General features: G+C 35.8%; 1 protein-coding gene across 2 annotated transcripts; it reads right to left on the bottom strand.

Annotated features, from left to right (window-relative positions):
* Positions 1-975: 975 nt before the first annotated feature.
* CID6 (CTC-interacting domain 6) lies at positions 976-3,755 on the bottom strand. Of its 2 annotated transcripts, XM_088698087.1 has the most exons (4): positions 3,612-3,751; positions 2,933-3,013; positions 2,230-2,680; positions 976-1,397 (listed from the first exon to the last, which is right to left on the bottom strand). In XM_088698087.1, exons 3-4 carry the CDS (start codon positions 2,659-2,661, stop codon positions 1,269-1,271), a joined length of 561 nt encoding a protein of 186 aa, XP_088554213.1. In that variant the 5' UTR covers positions 2,662-2,680; positions 2,933-3,013; positions 3,612-3,751; the 3' UTR covers positions 976-1,268. The 2 variants fall into 2 exon arrangements, with proteins under 2 accessions (XP_088554213.1, XP_068313187.2); XM_068457086.2 differs by lacking the exon at positions 2,933-3,013 and having other exon boundaries at positions 3,612-3,755.
* Between the last annotated feature and the right edge of the window lie 13,296 nt (positions 3,756-17,051).

The raw sequence follows: 17,051 nt of genomic DNA on the forward strand, positions 1-17,051 counted from the left end.
TTATTACCGAGGATCACGGACATATTTGTAAGACCTCAACAAAGCGGACATGTTTGTAAGACCTCAACAACTTTAACGGCACAAAGTCTAACTAGATGCAATTTGAGATATAAAAATCACTTACATGCCACTTTGTATTATGGTTTGATGATATTATTTTTACTTGTAAGTGAGAGGTTTTAGGTTTGACTTTCGACAAATGTGGATTTGAACTATAATATTGCTAACCCATTGTGAGGTTAAGTCCACGATCTCCCCCTTAGTATAGATAACATCATTTGTTCAAATAAATAAAAAAATCATGCTCCCATTTTATTTATATACTGGTTGTATTTTTTAGAGGTGTAATATGTAATTTTTGCTTGGGTTAGGGAATGGTACGACGTCAGACAAATTGCGGTGGCGAGGAGCAGTGCAGAGTTTTACTCCGTCGGCAAAATTATTTGGGATCCCAAGATACCGCAGCCCACAAAAACGAGAGATGTTTTACGGAGATAGAATCCAAATAGGGTTGTGTACCGTCAATTGCTTTGTTCTGTAATTTGTTTTGCTTTATTTAATTATGAACACATGGTTCTGAATCTTTATGTTTGCTCATTTACTTCGAAAATAAAATTTTTCTTCAATATTACTGCATTGAATGATACGGTAAATGAAATGAATGGCTAAGATTGATAATAGAAATAAACTGTTATGGAACTTCTAATGACTAAAACACCCTGTAGCGTTAAATATTATGTAGCATTATAGAAAATGTTAAATGTTTTTGAAGTTCCAAGATTAAGTGGATGCAAACATGATGTAATGGCGAGGGAGAGCAACTTCCATGGCACTAGACGCCAAAGTGGCAGCGTACGTGCCATGGAAGTCCTTTCAACGTGTCGAATTGTGATGTGCACACCTCACGACTGCCACGAGGAGTCAAATATTTTCGCTATATCGAAGCTTTAAGGCACTATAAGCACATTGATATCATAACAAAATGTCATGAAGAAGCACATCACTTTCATTTCAAAAAAACCCGGAGTAGCAAGAGAATTGCGCAGTGAGCTTTTTCGGCTCATAAAACCTGAAGATGTCTAAAAAAAACACAAGCATCTAACACCTATACAACCATATCATCAAACTATGTGTGCATTTGATGCTCCCCCAAGAGATATATCCTCTATTTATATACTTCTTTTACCCATATAACCAAACATGTCAAGAGTAAAACAACTGACATTTCTTTGTTTTCCACAAAATCAAACAGGAGACGGGCTTAGGACCTACGATTTGGGTGAACCACTGGCTTCACCTGCTACATTCTTCAGTTTCCATGCATTATTGCCCACCAACCCAGATTCAGAAACATCACCAATGTCCAAAGTGTCTGGAAGACTTTCAGAAGATTCGAACTGCAGTAAGAAACAGAGACTTTCAGTAAATAATAAAACACGTAAGTCGGATTGCAGAGTTATTTCAGTGCTGATACTCATAAACATAAAAATCGAATTCCAATACGTTTGATGTTAACGTTGAAGGTAACAAACAACCAGAGATGGAGATTCCTGGATGTTCTAACTTTATCAAGTTCATAATAAAACTTTGCCAGAAATGCAACCAAGCAAAAGTTCAATGCATTCTATCCTATCAATAGTGATTCTTTTATTTGCTTAAAATACGTATATTTCAATATACAACCGGCCCACCGTATCAATGGAACAAGATGATTCTTTCTCATGAATACGCTTCGCACACAAATACGAATTGTCACGAAGAACCAAAGTAGAAAAAGGAGTTCTACCATGTCAAAGAAATAGACTATACATAGAATACATATTAATGTCATTAATAGCCATACAACCATGACAAAGCATGCAAAGTCAAATGAACTTGGAAATTTGCAATAGAGAATATGTCAAAGGAAAGGACTGTTTTTTACTTAATGAAAGGTGACATGAAGTGTGCCACAAACTCACAGCACATACACCGTTACTGCTTCAAATTGGATAAAGAATTCCCAGTTTTGACCTGTTATAAATGATACAACAACACAACCTGAACTAATCTAAGTAAACAGAGATTCTATATATTCAACTGCTTTCAGAATTGCAAGCAGCGGTATTTCGGTATTTATATGTAATGCATAGCAACATAACAGTAGTAGAGGACAATGTATGATATTTGCAACATGAATAATATTTAACAACATCAACATTAAGAAAAGAAAAAAAATATGAAAGTGACCTCAAGTTGGTTCAGCATGTCAATGGTGGCATCCAGGTCGCCCCTATTTGCCAAATACACATCACTAAGGGACTGATCAGATATACCAGGAAATGACATCCCAAGATATTCCATATCCATATCAAAATCTTCATTTTCTGACACTTTAATCACATTCTGCGAAGATGAACCATAATAGCCATGAGCAGGGTAGTTCTTTACAGCATATGACTTTGGACTCTGGAGTGTTGCAGTACCAGGGGCATCAGATTCAAGATAAGGTTTGTTATGATGTTGATTATGGGTAAAATTCTGAGGGTTCCCAAACCAAACTGACTCATTGCTGCGGCTAGAATCTTTTGTTGTCACATAAGTTCTATCATCTGTCTCCCTCTTCGAGAGTGGAATGTATGCTGCTGCGTAGGGATTCAAAGAAGAAAGTCCTGGCTTCATGGTCTTAAATCATAAAAATCTGCCATTTTGAAAGAAACGGAAAACCCGATATTATCAGACAACATTAAGAAGATAATCATTAAAGAAACAAAAATGGTAAGCTTCCATGTCTAAACAAGCCATATTAAAAAAAAAAAAAGATAGGGGTTCCACAAATAACGTGGTTCATTATTGTGAAGTTACTCAAAGCACAAATTAACTGTTGCACCAAGAACTTTCAGATAGAGGTGAGAGTGTTTCTAAAAATCTGAAACCATCTTTTTGAAGTTACCAATTTAGCATTAGGAGGCTGGGATCAATCCCATATCATATCTTCGATCTTTATTACATGACGAGAGGAATCTCTTGAGGACTGATCTTGCAAACACGAACAGGTGTGTGTTTTAATCACAACAGTTACTACTCAAAACAACTAAAGAAAACAAATTACCAAATCCATAATCCTTTACAAACCGAGCTAGTCAAAGTTAGTACCTCAACTTATCTAGAACTCAACTCTATGTCCAAACGTACACACGAAGACTGACTCTAGACAATATTAGATCACTATCCAATACCCAATTCACATCCAAATATCCAAGTTTCTTAAACAAAAGAATATACGATTCAAGCAAACAGCCTGCAGATCAAGATTCACTTTAATCAAAATTTACATCCGATTATTGTTTTTTTCATCAAAATTCAAGCAATTAAGCATAAAATCTCACTTTCCTCAATAATCTAAACCTTCCTCCTCGTAGTCAAGCAAGAACACCTCCTTGTTCATACACACAGACACACACACAGATAAACAAAATTGCAATAACTTAACCAAAATCAACTCGACTCACATCACGAAAAAGCAATTGCGAAACACGAATCACCGCAATTTTGAAATCGAAATGCGATTAAGAATCTAAGATAAAGATAATATCAACAGCATGAATCAACGAAGGTCAATGGAAGCTCACCGAGTGCGAGGGGATCTTGAAATTCCAGATAAGCAAATAATAACCCCGGAGTCTCCGAAACCCTAATTTCCGAGATCGCTGTGAAGACGAAACGCGAGAGAGAGAGAGAGAGAGAGAGAGTAAAAGCAAATGATTGGAATAAAAATATTTTGGGGAATTCCATTTCTATATTTTGCTGTGGATATGCATGACACGGACGTTTTGCCGGGTTTACTATAAACTGTTTGGGATAATTTTTTTTTTACTGTTACACTTTCAAGTGATGTTAATTTCATATCATATTATTGGATGTGGTTGCGTTATCCTATGACTTCAAGTTTAATTAAATGTTAAATTATTAAGGGGTACAATAAGACGATGAAAGTATTAAATTTTTTTTTTTTTTTTTAATCTTACTCGTAGCGTTTCTCCTAACGTTTGACAACGTTGAGATTTAACATTTCATTCTCCTTGGTTTGGCCAAAAGAAAACGTTTAACAACAAACATTAAAAACACTTACGAATTAGAAAAACACTTAGCACTTGGCACTTTTTAAAACAATATCTGAATTTCTATTAAAAATCTTTGACGTGCTTTTAATAGAAATTTTTTAAGGCATAAGTGTTTTCTAAAAGAAATATTTTCAAACGAGTGCTTTGACACTCATTTGTAACAACAAAATATTAGCGGACAAATAAGCGTTTTCAACTGTTGTAATAATTGCAAGTGTACCATATCACTTAAATAATGGTAATACATGACAAGTAGAATGTCGTTCCAATGAGATTCAGAATATCTAAATTTATTATTGTAATAAGTGCAAATTAAAAATAAATAAAATAAGAATTATGATGACAAAACTAGATATGCAAAGAAACTGAACACTAGTAAAGATAAAAATGAATGAAAATAAAGCAAGATAAACAAACACTAAGACGCTTACGTCACTTAAACCAATCTCACCCAAATTTGATAGCAGATTAACCATTATTACTATCAATGTTGACCGTTGATTTTTCTTAAATTATTGGCTTAAATGTTAAAATGGTCTTTGTGTTATAGCAATGTGGTCAATTTAATCTTCATGTTTTGAATTTGACTAATGTAGTCCTCGTGTTTGTCTATTGTAGCCATTTAATTACATTTCATTCGATCTCTTTTACAAAATTCATAAGAAAAATTATATGAGATATAATTACCATTTTTCTTTACAAAAAAAATGAAAATCAATGAGAAATAACACATATAAGAGACAAAACTTCCAATCTGAAAAATGATTAAGGTTGTGAAATAGAAAAGAGATGGGGTAATGTTAGGGAGGAGGTCAGGGAGGGAGGAGAATAATTTGGGAGTTTTAACGAAAAACTCATGGTACTGTTCACTTTAACGAAAAACCACATTTTTACACTAAAAAATCAATCCTGGTACTATTCACTTTACCCTTTATTTTGTCCTTATCATTAAAACTCAAAGTTTTCAAGCCCTTTTCATTAGTTTTCCTGAATAATTTTTATTTTAATTTATTTTATTTCATTTTTAAATATTTTAAATCAAACAAATAAGTTTATAATAATTTATAAAAATTAGATGGAAATGTCTTTAATTGGCTAACAGAGATAAACACAAATACCAAATTGGCCAAATTGAAAACACAGGGACTAAATTAACACAATGAGTAAAACATAGGAACCATGGAAAATCCATATTGGTGATTACGAGTCATTCTCTTCCGAGCAACAAATATAGAAAATCAAAAACCTATTGTAAACACGAATTTTCCTAAAACAAGAACACGTGTACAAAATAATATTTTGTATTGATTTTGGGGTTACAATCTCTTCTACAAATTTAGCCTTTGATTCTATCTTCGTAAGGTGTAGGTTTATGGATGAGCTGTTGATCCCAAGGGCCGTCGGGGCTTGATCTAGGGATGAACAGTTGATGAATGGATCTTCAAGGGTTGCTAGGCTTGATCTTGAAGAACGGGTGTATGGGTTTGTTGATCTTTGTTAATCCAAAGGGCCGTTAGGGCTTGATCTTAGGATGAACAGGTGATGAACGATGAACACTTTCTTCAAGGCCTGTCAAGGGTTGATCTTGAGTTAGTGGAAGTTCCTTAAAGGGTCGTCAGGGCTTGATCTTGAAGGAGGATTTGACGAAGAACGAAGAGGGTTTTACTGATCCTTCAGAATTTGCTTAAGAGCTTTAGAGTTTCAAAGCTTCAAGGTTTTGGTGTGATGTAAAATTCCTCTTCTTTTCCCTTGATGGAGATGGCTATTTATAGGCCAAGAGAATGAATTACCACCACTCATTTTTTTTGGTGAAGTGAGTGGATGTTGGAGGTGAAATAAGTGTGTGTGAGGTTGGTGAAGTAAGTGTCTGAAGTTGGTGAAGTAAGTGGAAGTTGTAGGTAAAATGAGTGTGTGATGTAGGTGAAACAAATAAAGGTTGTAATTTTAATACATTGGTCAACATTTATTTCACTGAAATTTCAATGTTTACAAATGCCCCCACTTCAAGACGCGTCGTATACATGTGCTTGTCACGTGTAGAAGATGCGCTTTGAAGTCCCTTAATGTAAATGTCGATCTAAGGGTTGTTGAGGCTTGATCTTGAATTGGGCTGGAGATTTCTTCAAGGGCCATTAGGGCTTGATCTTGAATTTGACTGGAAGATTTTCTAGTCCTCCAATCGTTAATTTTCCACAGGCTTAATCTTGAACTGGGCTAGAGGGTTTTATGGTCTCCTCCAAAGGTCTGAACTTACTCCTTTTATCTGGAACTGAATTTGATTCAAGGGTGGTGAACACTTGATTTTGAATCGGGATTGTGATTTCTTCAAGGGCCATCGAGGCTTGATCTTGAATAAAAATAGGACCACGAGCGGTTTTAGGATTCGGACACATGGCAGGCAAGCACGAGGTGGAGGTGATGGCCTGTTTCTTTATTCAATCTTTCCAATTCATATTGAAAAGGGTTAGGGGATGAATCAGCACGTGGAGTTGTTGCGTTTGCTGACGATCCACAAGATTGATGTTTCATTGTCACTCGTCTATGCCTGGCATCTTCAGTGTAAAGAGCCAACATCGTATCAATTGTCCTGGAATATCTGTTGAAGAAATTCGAGACCCACAAACAATTGAAGGCGAGCACTCGAGAGCGGTGCTAGGTAAGCAACCAGGCAAAGCTTCTGGGGAATCAGTCCCAAATCGGACGTTTGATTTCAGGTTTCGACTGATTGCTTTCTTTCTTCTTGTCCTGAAGGCAAGAGCAAGGGCAAAGGGAAAGACAGGGGAAAAACATGATATGAGATACCTTTGCTTTTGACCCTGATGACATGAGATACATTTTCTTTTGAAGAAGTAATGGATGGATCAACACATGTATTTGTTGCGCTTGTCTCCACATGCTTCGATGTGTCATCTTCACTTGCCTCATATGGTTTCCAGGCAGATGTGGTGTCTTCTTTGGAAGTACATCAACAGTTGAAGATGAGTACTCGAGAGCAATGCTAGGTAAGCAATAAAGGAAGGGGTTTCCAGGCAGTCGGTTCCAAGTCGGAAGGTTGATTCCAAGTGCCGGCTGATTACTCTCTTTTTCTTTGACCTGCAGGGAAAAACAAGAACAAATAAAAGGACAGGGAGAAGACATGCTATGAGATACTCTTGCTTTCGACCCTGATGATATAAAATACGTTTGCTTTTGAAGACTCGGTTGAAGAGGTGTTTTCAAGGAAGAAGAAAACTGAGTATATTGAAAGGTTTGGTTGCAGCTGCATTCCTAGCAAAGAAGAAGAGTCATGCGTTTTGGATGTATGCCCTGCCATGGAGAATGAATGTTGACACATATAGGGATTTTAATAGCAGGTAATGGTGCGAGTGCGGCTTTGTCACCCACGCTTGTCAGCAAAAGTATGGTAGTTGGGATAGTGAACTCCACGCGTTTTCAACTTTGTCAGAGATCTTTGACAAAGTTGCACGCGTTATCTGAAAAGCTGAGATTGCGTCTGAAAAGTGTTGACGAACTTTACGCAGGAAAATCTGGCTTTTAAAATTTGAAGAGTGGTGTCTCTTTGATTTTTTTTTTTTTTTTTTTTTTTTTTTTTTGAATTGGTGGCTGTGTTGCCTCTCATTTTATAAAGGTATTGATCACATCCAACATGCACACTTTGAAGATTGCCCGTTTGTGAAAATCGTCTCCGATGTTATTTTTTGTTTTTTATTATTATTATTATTTTTTTGAGATTTTACTCCATCCAACCCTTTTCTTTTAACATCTTTGAAAATGTCCAACCTATCTAACATTTGCTTAGATTTGAGTCTCAGCGGTGATATAGGTGTGCCGCGTCAGGGTAATATATGGTGTACGTCCTTCTTATCTTCTAATGGCCCTCTATAGGTGAAGACTCCATGATGAGGGATGCAACAATGGCTACGATAGTAGCTAGGAACCTCCTCACCCTTAGAGATAATAGGCTGCTTTCAAGATGGTCTAATGAGTTGGCTGTTCAAGAGTCCTAGCTCTTAGCGTTCAGTGTGCGGGCTCTGTGTCCAACATGGACCAACGCCTACTTGCTCGAACCCGTCAAGTTGAATCATTGACGGCCGAGGTGGAAAACCTTAGACAAGAGATCAGACAGCTTAAGCGCGAGAATAGAGATTTGCACATGCTTGCAAATAATTATTCGACGAGTATGAAGAGGAAGCTTGATCAGCTGCAGGAATCTGAAGGTCGGATTCAAAGTGACCACCAGAGGTTTGTGGCTTTCTTCCAGAAGCACCTTTTGCCTTCGTCATCTAGCGTTCAACCAAGTATTGAGGCTTCGAATAATCTATCTTCAATGCCTCCCGTTCCTGGGGTTTCGCCAAGTAGTGGGGCTTCACGTGAGCAACCTTTGTGAAGGCTCCCTTTTTTTTTTTTTTTAATTTAATATTTTTTTTTTGTACGCATTTGTAATTTCTAGAGATATCAATAGATGGGCTTTATTTTATTCAGCGTATTGTACTAAATACAGATAAAAAACATATATCTCACCAAGATGTGTTACTTTCCTTCTTTTTTTCTTTTATATATATTTTTTTTTTTTATCATACTTTTCCAAGGTGGTGCCGTGCACCATCCTTCCCCTATTTTCTTCTTTGCAATAATTCTGTTGCCACCACCTCTTTTCTTTTTCCTTCTTGACTTGCTAACAGTAGATTGCAGTTGTGAGTGGTTTCAGCTTTTGGCATTATGAGAGCCGAATGCCCTCCAATCTGCTAATTTAAACAATCGGCAGCTGGTGCTACCTTTGAAAGTGCTTCCCAACATCATCACTGCTGCCTCCTTTTTTTATTTTTTTTATTTTTTTTATTCTTTACCTTCACGTGGTGCCTGAAGCCTTTATAATTGATAAAAACACACACGCATATATATATATATATATTACGTTCTTCACACACGCATATATATTCTTTACCTTCACGTGGTGCCTGAAGCCTTTACGTTCTTCACTGCTGCCTCCTTTTTTTTTAATTATTTGCACAGTCATCTTATTACGTTCTTCACTGCATGTGGATTGCTGTTTGCATAGTCACCGCACCATTATTTGCACAGTCATTGCACTTCATTTACTTCTCTGGGTTTCTCAATGGGATTCCTCTCCTGCATCCTTTTCTGCATGCGGACTCGCACAGTTACCGCATCATTACCTGCACAGTCGTCGTACTCCATCTGCTTCTCTGGGTTCTTGTACACACACACACACACACACACACACATATATATATATATATATATATATATAGGATCGCACCATCATTGCGCAACCATTGCACAGCCACTGCAATATTTGCTGTCTTATGGTGGAAGCAGGAGAGAAGACATCAGTTGAATCAAGCAGCCTTTTTATTGAAGTCAAAGCAACCCAGCAGTTGGTGTCTTTTTAATGCTTTTTTTTTTGCTTGTGGCGTCCTCGTCAAGGAAGAGGGAGACTCGGCTTTCTGTGGTTCTGCTTTAGTTTCTGCCTGTAGAAGCTTTCACGTCTTTGGAGCCATATATATATGTGGCAGATGTTTGTTCCACCACTCTGCATGCATATATATGGCAGGTAATTGTCATGGCTTGTCCCTTCACTCCATATATATATATATATATATATATATATATGTTGACTGTCTCGTAGCTTGTGTTTATTCCACTACTTTGCATGTATATGTGTATGGCAAGTAACTCTCATGGGATACACACATTACATATGAGGAATGTGAATCTTTTAAGTCTTGCATATAGTATACTTGTTTTGTGCATTTCATGAGTAGATTATTTAGATCTAGTTCAATGGCCAGCACTAGCTCTAGATCCACCTTAGGAACTATACCTGACATTGTCAATGAAGAACAAAAATTGGATTTTCAAACAGACGAAAGTATTGATTTTTCCGACTGGAACATTCCAAAAGTTTCAACCCAAAATATTTACAAGAAAAAATGGTCTTTGACCTCTTTTAAATCCGAACATCACGTCAAAACAGTTGAGAAGGCTTATGCTCTTAGCAAAGAACATGAGACTTGTCAATTATTTTCTCCAGAACAAATCAAAGCGCATCGCAAAAACGGTCATAACTATCTTCACATTGGTTTAGTTCAAATCGCTGTTAAACCTTTAACACGAAAAGGTCTTAATACGTCTATTCTTTTATGTCTTCGTGACGCCCGATTTACTGATTTTAACGATAGTATTCTTGGAATGATTGAATCAAGTCTTTATAACGGACCTATCCATTTTGATTGTTTTCCAGATCTCACAATAAGTCTTTCAGATCCACATGTTTTAAAAGCTCTTACTCTTAATATCAAAACCTCCGGGTACCAAGTCCTGGAAGGAACACAACCTTTGGCACTTATTTTTAGAGTTTATTACAAAGTCACTGGCACAAACATGAATTTTCAAGCTTTGAACAAAAGTCCTCGCGACCACACTCTTTTAATCCAAACAACCCAAGAAAGCGCAAACATTAGAGTACCAAGAACCATTAGGTGGTCAGACATCAGTCTCCCCTCAGATTGGTGTTTAATTAATGAAAGTAAGCCGGTTTCCGTTCAAAACAGCCTCGTTAATCTTGACAACATTGAACAATATTTTGACGGCACAGTTAAAATCAATTTTGATCGTCCAGCAAGAAAATCTTGTGAATCAGTTTTGTCACACAAATCTTTTACTCCTAGCAGACAGTCTTTTTCTGGATCCACGTCAACCGATAGACTGGGTCGAGATCAAGATTTGATCAAATCTTTAGTAAACAAAAAGTTAAAAGAGCAAGAAGCTGCACAACAAGATCTAGTCAATGATTTACTCAAATTAAAGTCTGTCGACACTTCTTCACAAGTTGCACATCCTGTTTATCATCCTCCAAACCAAGAAGAACCCACTTCTCCAACTCCTTCTGATTTTGAAACAACATCGGTGAATCACCAATTACTTGTTTTAAATCAACCACATAAATTCCGATGGAGGAAGCTTAAAGCTGACATCGCTTCTGAGGAAAACATCCCCAGAAGAAATATTTTTAGAAAAAAGTATTGTGATGAAGAAAAGCTAGCCATATATGCCGAATGGAAAGCTTTTGTAGAACAATACCAATTTGAAATATCTTTCTTTGATTTTATTGAAAAACATTTTGAAACAAAAAATAAAGTTACGGTTGTTACCAAAGAAAATTGGGTTAAGGAAGACAAAACTTTGATTTCTTCCAGTCATCCTCCCAAAGAAACTATTTTGATTTCCACTGGTAATACCAACATCCCCGCAACCCCTTTTAAAATTCCAAAAGAAGATTCTGGTTTTAAACCTGTCATTGAACAGAATAATTTTACAAACCAAAGTCTTCATACCATTGGAAAACAGTTAGACAAAATAGAAACCAAAATCGACAAATTGTCTCAACCAAAATCTTCTCCAAAAGAAAAACCTTTAGTAAATTTTACTGATACTGCTTCAAGTTCCACTGCTTTAAAATCCATGACTACTTTACAAAAAATTGATCATATGCTCACTGAGCTCAAAAAAGAGAAAGTTGTTAATGTTTTGCAAAACAATGATGTTTCTGTCGAAGAAGAAAATACTTCTGATTCTTCTCAGGACACGGAAACTAGTTCTGCTATCCAAAATATTGAAAATATTTTTCAAAACATTGATCTTCAACCAACTTTTGATTTAAAACGTATTCGTACTCATCCGGTCAACCCTACTTCTCTCACAAAAAACTGGTATCCCAGGCCAACTCCTCCTGACCTTCAATTTGAAGAACGAAATATTCAAAATCAATTTTCAGTTTCTGCCGACAAACTTTATGAGTGGAACATAGATGGCTTGTCCGAACAAGAACTTTTGAACAAACTTCAACACATGTCCATGGTTGCTAATAGCTACATTTCAAATCACAATTTTACACAAACACAAATCGTTGATCTTCTCGTCACTGGTTTCACCGGGATGCTTCATTCTTGGTGGGAGAAGCACTTAACTTCTCAGTCCAGAGATGAAATACGTTTTGCGGTCAAAAAAGATGAGGAAGGATTTCCCATTTTTGACGAAACGATAGGACAGGGAATACCCGACGGAGTAAATACTTTACTTTATACGATTATAGAACACTTTATAGGAACACCCAGCAACGTTACTACGCGTATTCACGACCAACTGAGTAATTTAAGGTGTCCAACCTTAAGTGATTTCAGATGGTATAAAGATGTTTTCATATCCAGAGTTATGCTTCGGGAAGATAGTAATCAACCTTTTTGGAAAGAAAAATTTATCAATGGTTTACCAAATCTTTTTGCTCACAAAATTCGAAATGTTTTAGTAAATGAAGAAGGTGTCATACCTTAACATACCCTTACTTATGGTAACATAGTTAATGTTATTCAAAAGGAAGGATTGAAAATGTGTATCGACATGAAGATTTCAAAACAAGTTCATAAAGATAAATCTATTGCTAAATACGAACTTGGAACATTTTGTGAACAGTATGGTTTACCTCCAATCGCTCCTTCGAGTAAAAAGAAAAAAGCCCAACAAACCAGCAAGTTTTCTAAACATCAATCCAGATTTTATAAAAACAAAAGATCTTCCAACAAACCTTTTCAGACAAATAAATTTTATGAAAAACCATCTTCAAACAAAAAACCTTTTCGAAAGTCTAAAAAGGATTTTCAAAATAAAAAGGGAAAATGTTACAAGTGTGGCAAATTTGGTCATTATGCAAATGAATGCAAGGTTAAAAAGGTTATTAACCAACTGAAAATCTCTGAAGAAGAGAAAGTTCAACTTATTCAGGCTTTAGAAATTAGAAATACCGACTCTAGTCAATCTGATAAAAATCCCGATTTTTCCGTCTCCGACTCTAGCAGTTCTAGCGACGTCTCCTCGCCAAACATTAAGTTTGGGTGCACGGACACTTGTTGTAATAAAATTTCAGTGCTTAATAAGCAAGAAGAACAAGAAGAGTTTTTAATGGAATTAATTAGTAAAGTCGATGACCCTGATTTAAAATCTTTTTATTTGAAAAAACTCAAAAATTTGATTTCTTCTCATGAACCTGGCACTAGTCAAATTTCTTCTCAAAAGATTTCTCTCAGTACCACTTTGGAACGTTTTAATAAATCCAAAAAAGAGATCACCCTCAAAGATTTGCAAAAAGAAGTTAATCAAATCAAATCGGAAATTAAGTTTTTAAAATCCGAAAATACCGAAATTCGTTCACAACTCAGTAGAGTACGTACGCAAGAGCAGTTTTGTATTTATCAGGTTCATGAATGTCCGAAATGTCCGAAAGAGCAGTTTCACTCGTAATGTCCTTTCGAAATGTAACTCCTTTCGGACATTACATTCCATTCGTAATGTCCGAAAGGAGTTACATTCCACTCGTAATGTCCGAAAGGAGTTACAAAAGCAGTTTTGTATTTATCAGATACATTCCACTCGTAATCTACTGAGTTGTGAACGAATTTCGGTATTTTCGGATTTTAAAAACTTAATTTCCGATTTGATTTGATTAACTTCTTTTTGCAAATCTTTGAGGGTGATCTCTTTTTTGGATTTATTAAAACGTTCCAAAGTGGTACTGAGAGAAATCTTTTGAGAAGAAATTTGACTAGTGCCAGGTTCATGAGAAGAAATCAAATTTTTGAGTTTTTTCAAATAAAAAGATTTTAAATCAGGGTCATCGACTTTACTAATTAATTCCATTAAAAACTCTTCTTGTTCTTCTTGCTTATTAAGCACTGAAATTTTATTACAACAAGTGTCCGTGCACCCAAACTTAATGTTTGGCGAGGAGACGTCGCTAGAACTGCTAGAGTCGGAGACGGAAAAATCGGGATTTTTATCAGATTGACTAGAGTCGGTATTTCTAATTTCTAAAGCCTGAATAAGTTGAACTTTCTCTTCTTCAGAGATTTTCAGTTGGTTAATAACCTTTTTAACCTTGCATTCATTTGCATAATGACCAAATTTGCCACACTTGTAACATTTTCCCTTTTTATTTTGAAAATCCTTTTTAGACTTTCGAAAAGGTTTTTTGTTTGAAGATGGTTTTTCATAAAATTTATTTGTCTGAAAAGGTTTGTTGGAAGATCTTTTGTTTTTATAAAATCTGGATTGATGTTTAGAAAACTTGCTGGTTTGTTGGGCTTTTTTCTTTTTACTCGAAGGAGCGATTGGAGGTAAACCATACTGTTCACAAAATGTTCCAAGTTCGTATTTAGCAATAGATTTATCTTTATGAACTTGTTTTGAAATCTTCATGTCGATACACATTTTCAATCCTTCCTTTTGAATAACATTAACTATGTTACCATAAGTAAGGGTATGTTAAGGTATGACACCTTCTTCATTTACTAAAACATTTCGAATTTTGTGAGCAAAAAGATTTGGTAAACCATTGATAAATTTTTCTTTCCAAAAAGGTTGATTACTATCTTCCCGAAGCATAACTCTGGATATGAAAACATCTTTATACCATCTGAAATCACTTAAGGTTGGACACCTTAAATTACTCAGTTGGTCGTGAATACGCGTAGTAACGTTGCTGGGTGTTCCTATAAAGTGTTCTATAATCGTATAAAGTAAAGTATTTACTCCGTCGGGTATTCCCTGTCCTATCGTTTCGTCAAAAATGGGAAATCCTTCCTCATCTTTTTTGACCGCAAAACGTATTTCATCTCTGGACTGAGAAGTTAAGTGCTTCTCCCACCAAGAATGAAGCATCCCGGTGAAACCAGTGACGAGAAGATCAACGATTTGTGTTTGTGTAAAATTGTGATTTGAAATGTAGCTATTAGCAACCATGGACATGTGTTGAAGTTTGTTCAAAAGTTCTTGTTCGGACAAGCCATCTATGTTCCACTCATAAAGTTTGTCGGCAGAAACTGAAAATTGATTTTGAATATTTCGTTCTTCAAATTGAAGGTCAGGAGGAGTTGGCCTGGGATACCAGTTTTTTGTGAGAGAAGTAGGGTTGACCGGATGAGTACGAATACGTTTTAAATCAAAAGTTGGTTGAAGATCAATGTTTTGAAAAATATTTTCAATATTTTGGATAGCAGAACTAGTTTCCGTGTCCTGAGAAGAATCAGAAGTATTTTCTTCTTCGACAGAAACATCATTGTTTTGCAAAACATTAACAACTTTCTCTTTTTTGAGCTCAGTGAGCATATGATCAATTTTTTGTAAAGTAGTCATGGATTTTAAAGCAGTGGAACTTGAAGCAGTATCAGTAAAATTTACTAAAGGTTTTTCTTTTGGAGAAGATTTTGGTTGAGACAATTTGTCGATTTTGGTTTCTATTTTGTCTAACTGTTTTCCAATGGTATGAAGACTTTGGTTTGTAAAATTATTCTGTTCAATGACAGGTTTAAAACCAGAATCTTCTTTTGGAATTTTAAAAGGGGTTGCGGGGATGTTGGTATTACCAGTGGAAATCAAAATAGTTTCTTTGGGAGGATGACTGGAAGAAATCAAAGTTTTGTCTTCCTTAACCCAATTTTCTTTGGTAACAACCGTAACTTTATTTTTTGTTTCAAAATGTTTTTCAATAAAATCAAAGAAAGATATTTCAAATTGGTATTGTTCTACAAAAGCTTTCCATTCGGCATATATGGCTAGCTTTTCTTCATCACAATACTTTTTTCTAAAAATATTTCTTCTGGGGATGTTTTCCTCAGAAGCGATGTCAGCTTTAAGCTTCCTCCATCGGAATTTATGTGGTTTATTTAAAACAAGTAATTGGTGATTCACCGATGTTGTTTCAAAATCAGAAGGAGTTGGAGAAGTGGGTTCTTCTTGGTTTGGAGGATGATAAACAGGATGTGCAACTTGTGAAGAAGTGTCGACAGACTTTAATTTGAGTAAATCATTGACTAGATCTTGTTGTGCAGCTTCTTGCTCTTTTAACTTTTTGTTTACTAAAGATTTGATCAAATCTTGATCTCGACCCAGTCTATCGGTTGACGTGGATCCAGAAAAAGACTGTCTGCTAGGAGTAAAAGATTTGTGTGACAAAACTGATTCACAAGATTTTCTTGCTGGACGATCAAAATTGATTTTAACTGTGCCGTCAAAATATTGTTCAATGTTGTCAAGATTAACGAGGCTGTTTTGAACGGAAACCGGCTTACTTTCATTAATTAAACACCAATCTGAGGGGAGACTGATGTCTGACCACCTAATGGTTCTTGGTACTCTAATGTTTGCGCTTTCTTGGGTTGTTTGGATTAAAAGAGTGTGGTCGCGAGGACTTTTGTTCAAAGCTTGAAAATTCATGTTTGTGCCAGTGACTTTGTAATAAACTCTAAAAATAAGTGCCAAAGGTTGTGTTCCTTCCAGGACTTGGTACCCGGAGGTTTTGATATTAAGAGTAAGAGCTTTTAAAACATGTGGATCTGAAAGACTTATTGTGAGATCTGGAAAACAATCAAAATGGATAGGTCCGTTATAAAGACTTGATTCAATCATTCCAAGAATACTATCGTTAAAATCAGTAAATCGGGCGTCACGAAGACATAAAAGAATAGACGTATTAAGACCTTTTCGTGTTAAAGGTTTAACAGCGATTTGAACTAAACCAATGTGAAGATAGTTATGACCGTTTTTGCGATGCGCTTTGATTTGTTCTGGAGAAAATAATTGACAAGTCTCATGTTCTTTGCTAAGAGCATAAGCCTTCTCAACTGTTTTGACGTGATGTTCGGATTTAAAAGAGGTCAAAGACCATTTTTTCTTGTAAATATTTTGGGTTGAAACTTTTGGAATGTTCCAGTCGGAAAAATCAATACTTTCGTCTGTTTGAAAATCCAATTTTTGTTCTTCATTGACAATGTCAGGTATAGTTCCTAAGGTGGATCTAGAGCTAGTGCTGGCCATTGAACTAGATCTAAATAATCTACTCATGAAATGCACAAAACAAGTATACTATATGCAAGA

This window comes from Pyrus communis, chromosome 8 (assembly GCF_041283825.1).
Source record: "Pyrus communis isolate YQ-2024b chromosome 8, ASM4128382v1, whole genome shotgun sequence".
Classification (NCBI taxonomy): domain Eukaryota; kingdom Viridiplantae; phylum Streptophyta; class Magnoliopsida; order Rosales; family Rosaceae; genus Pyrus; species Pyrus communis.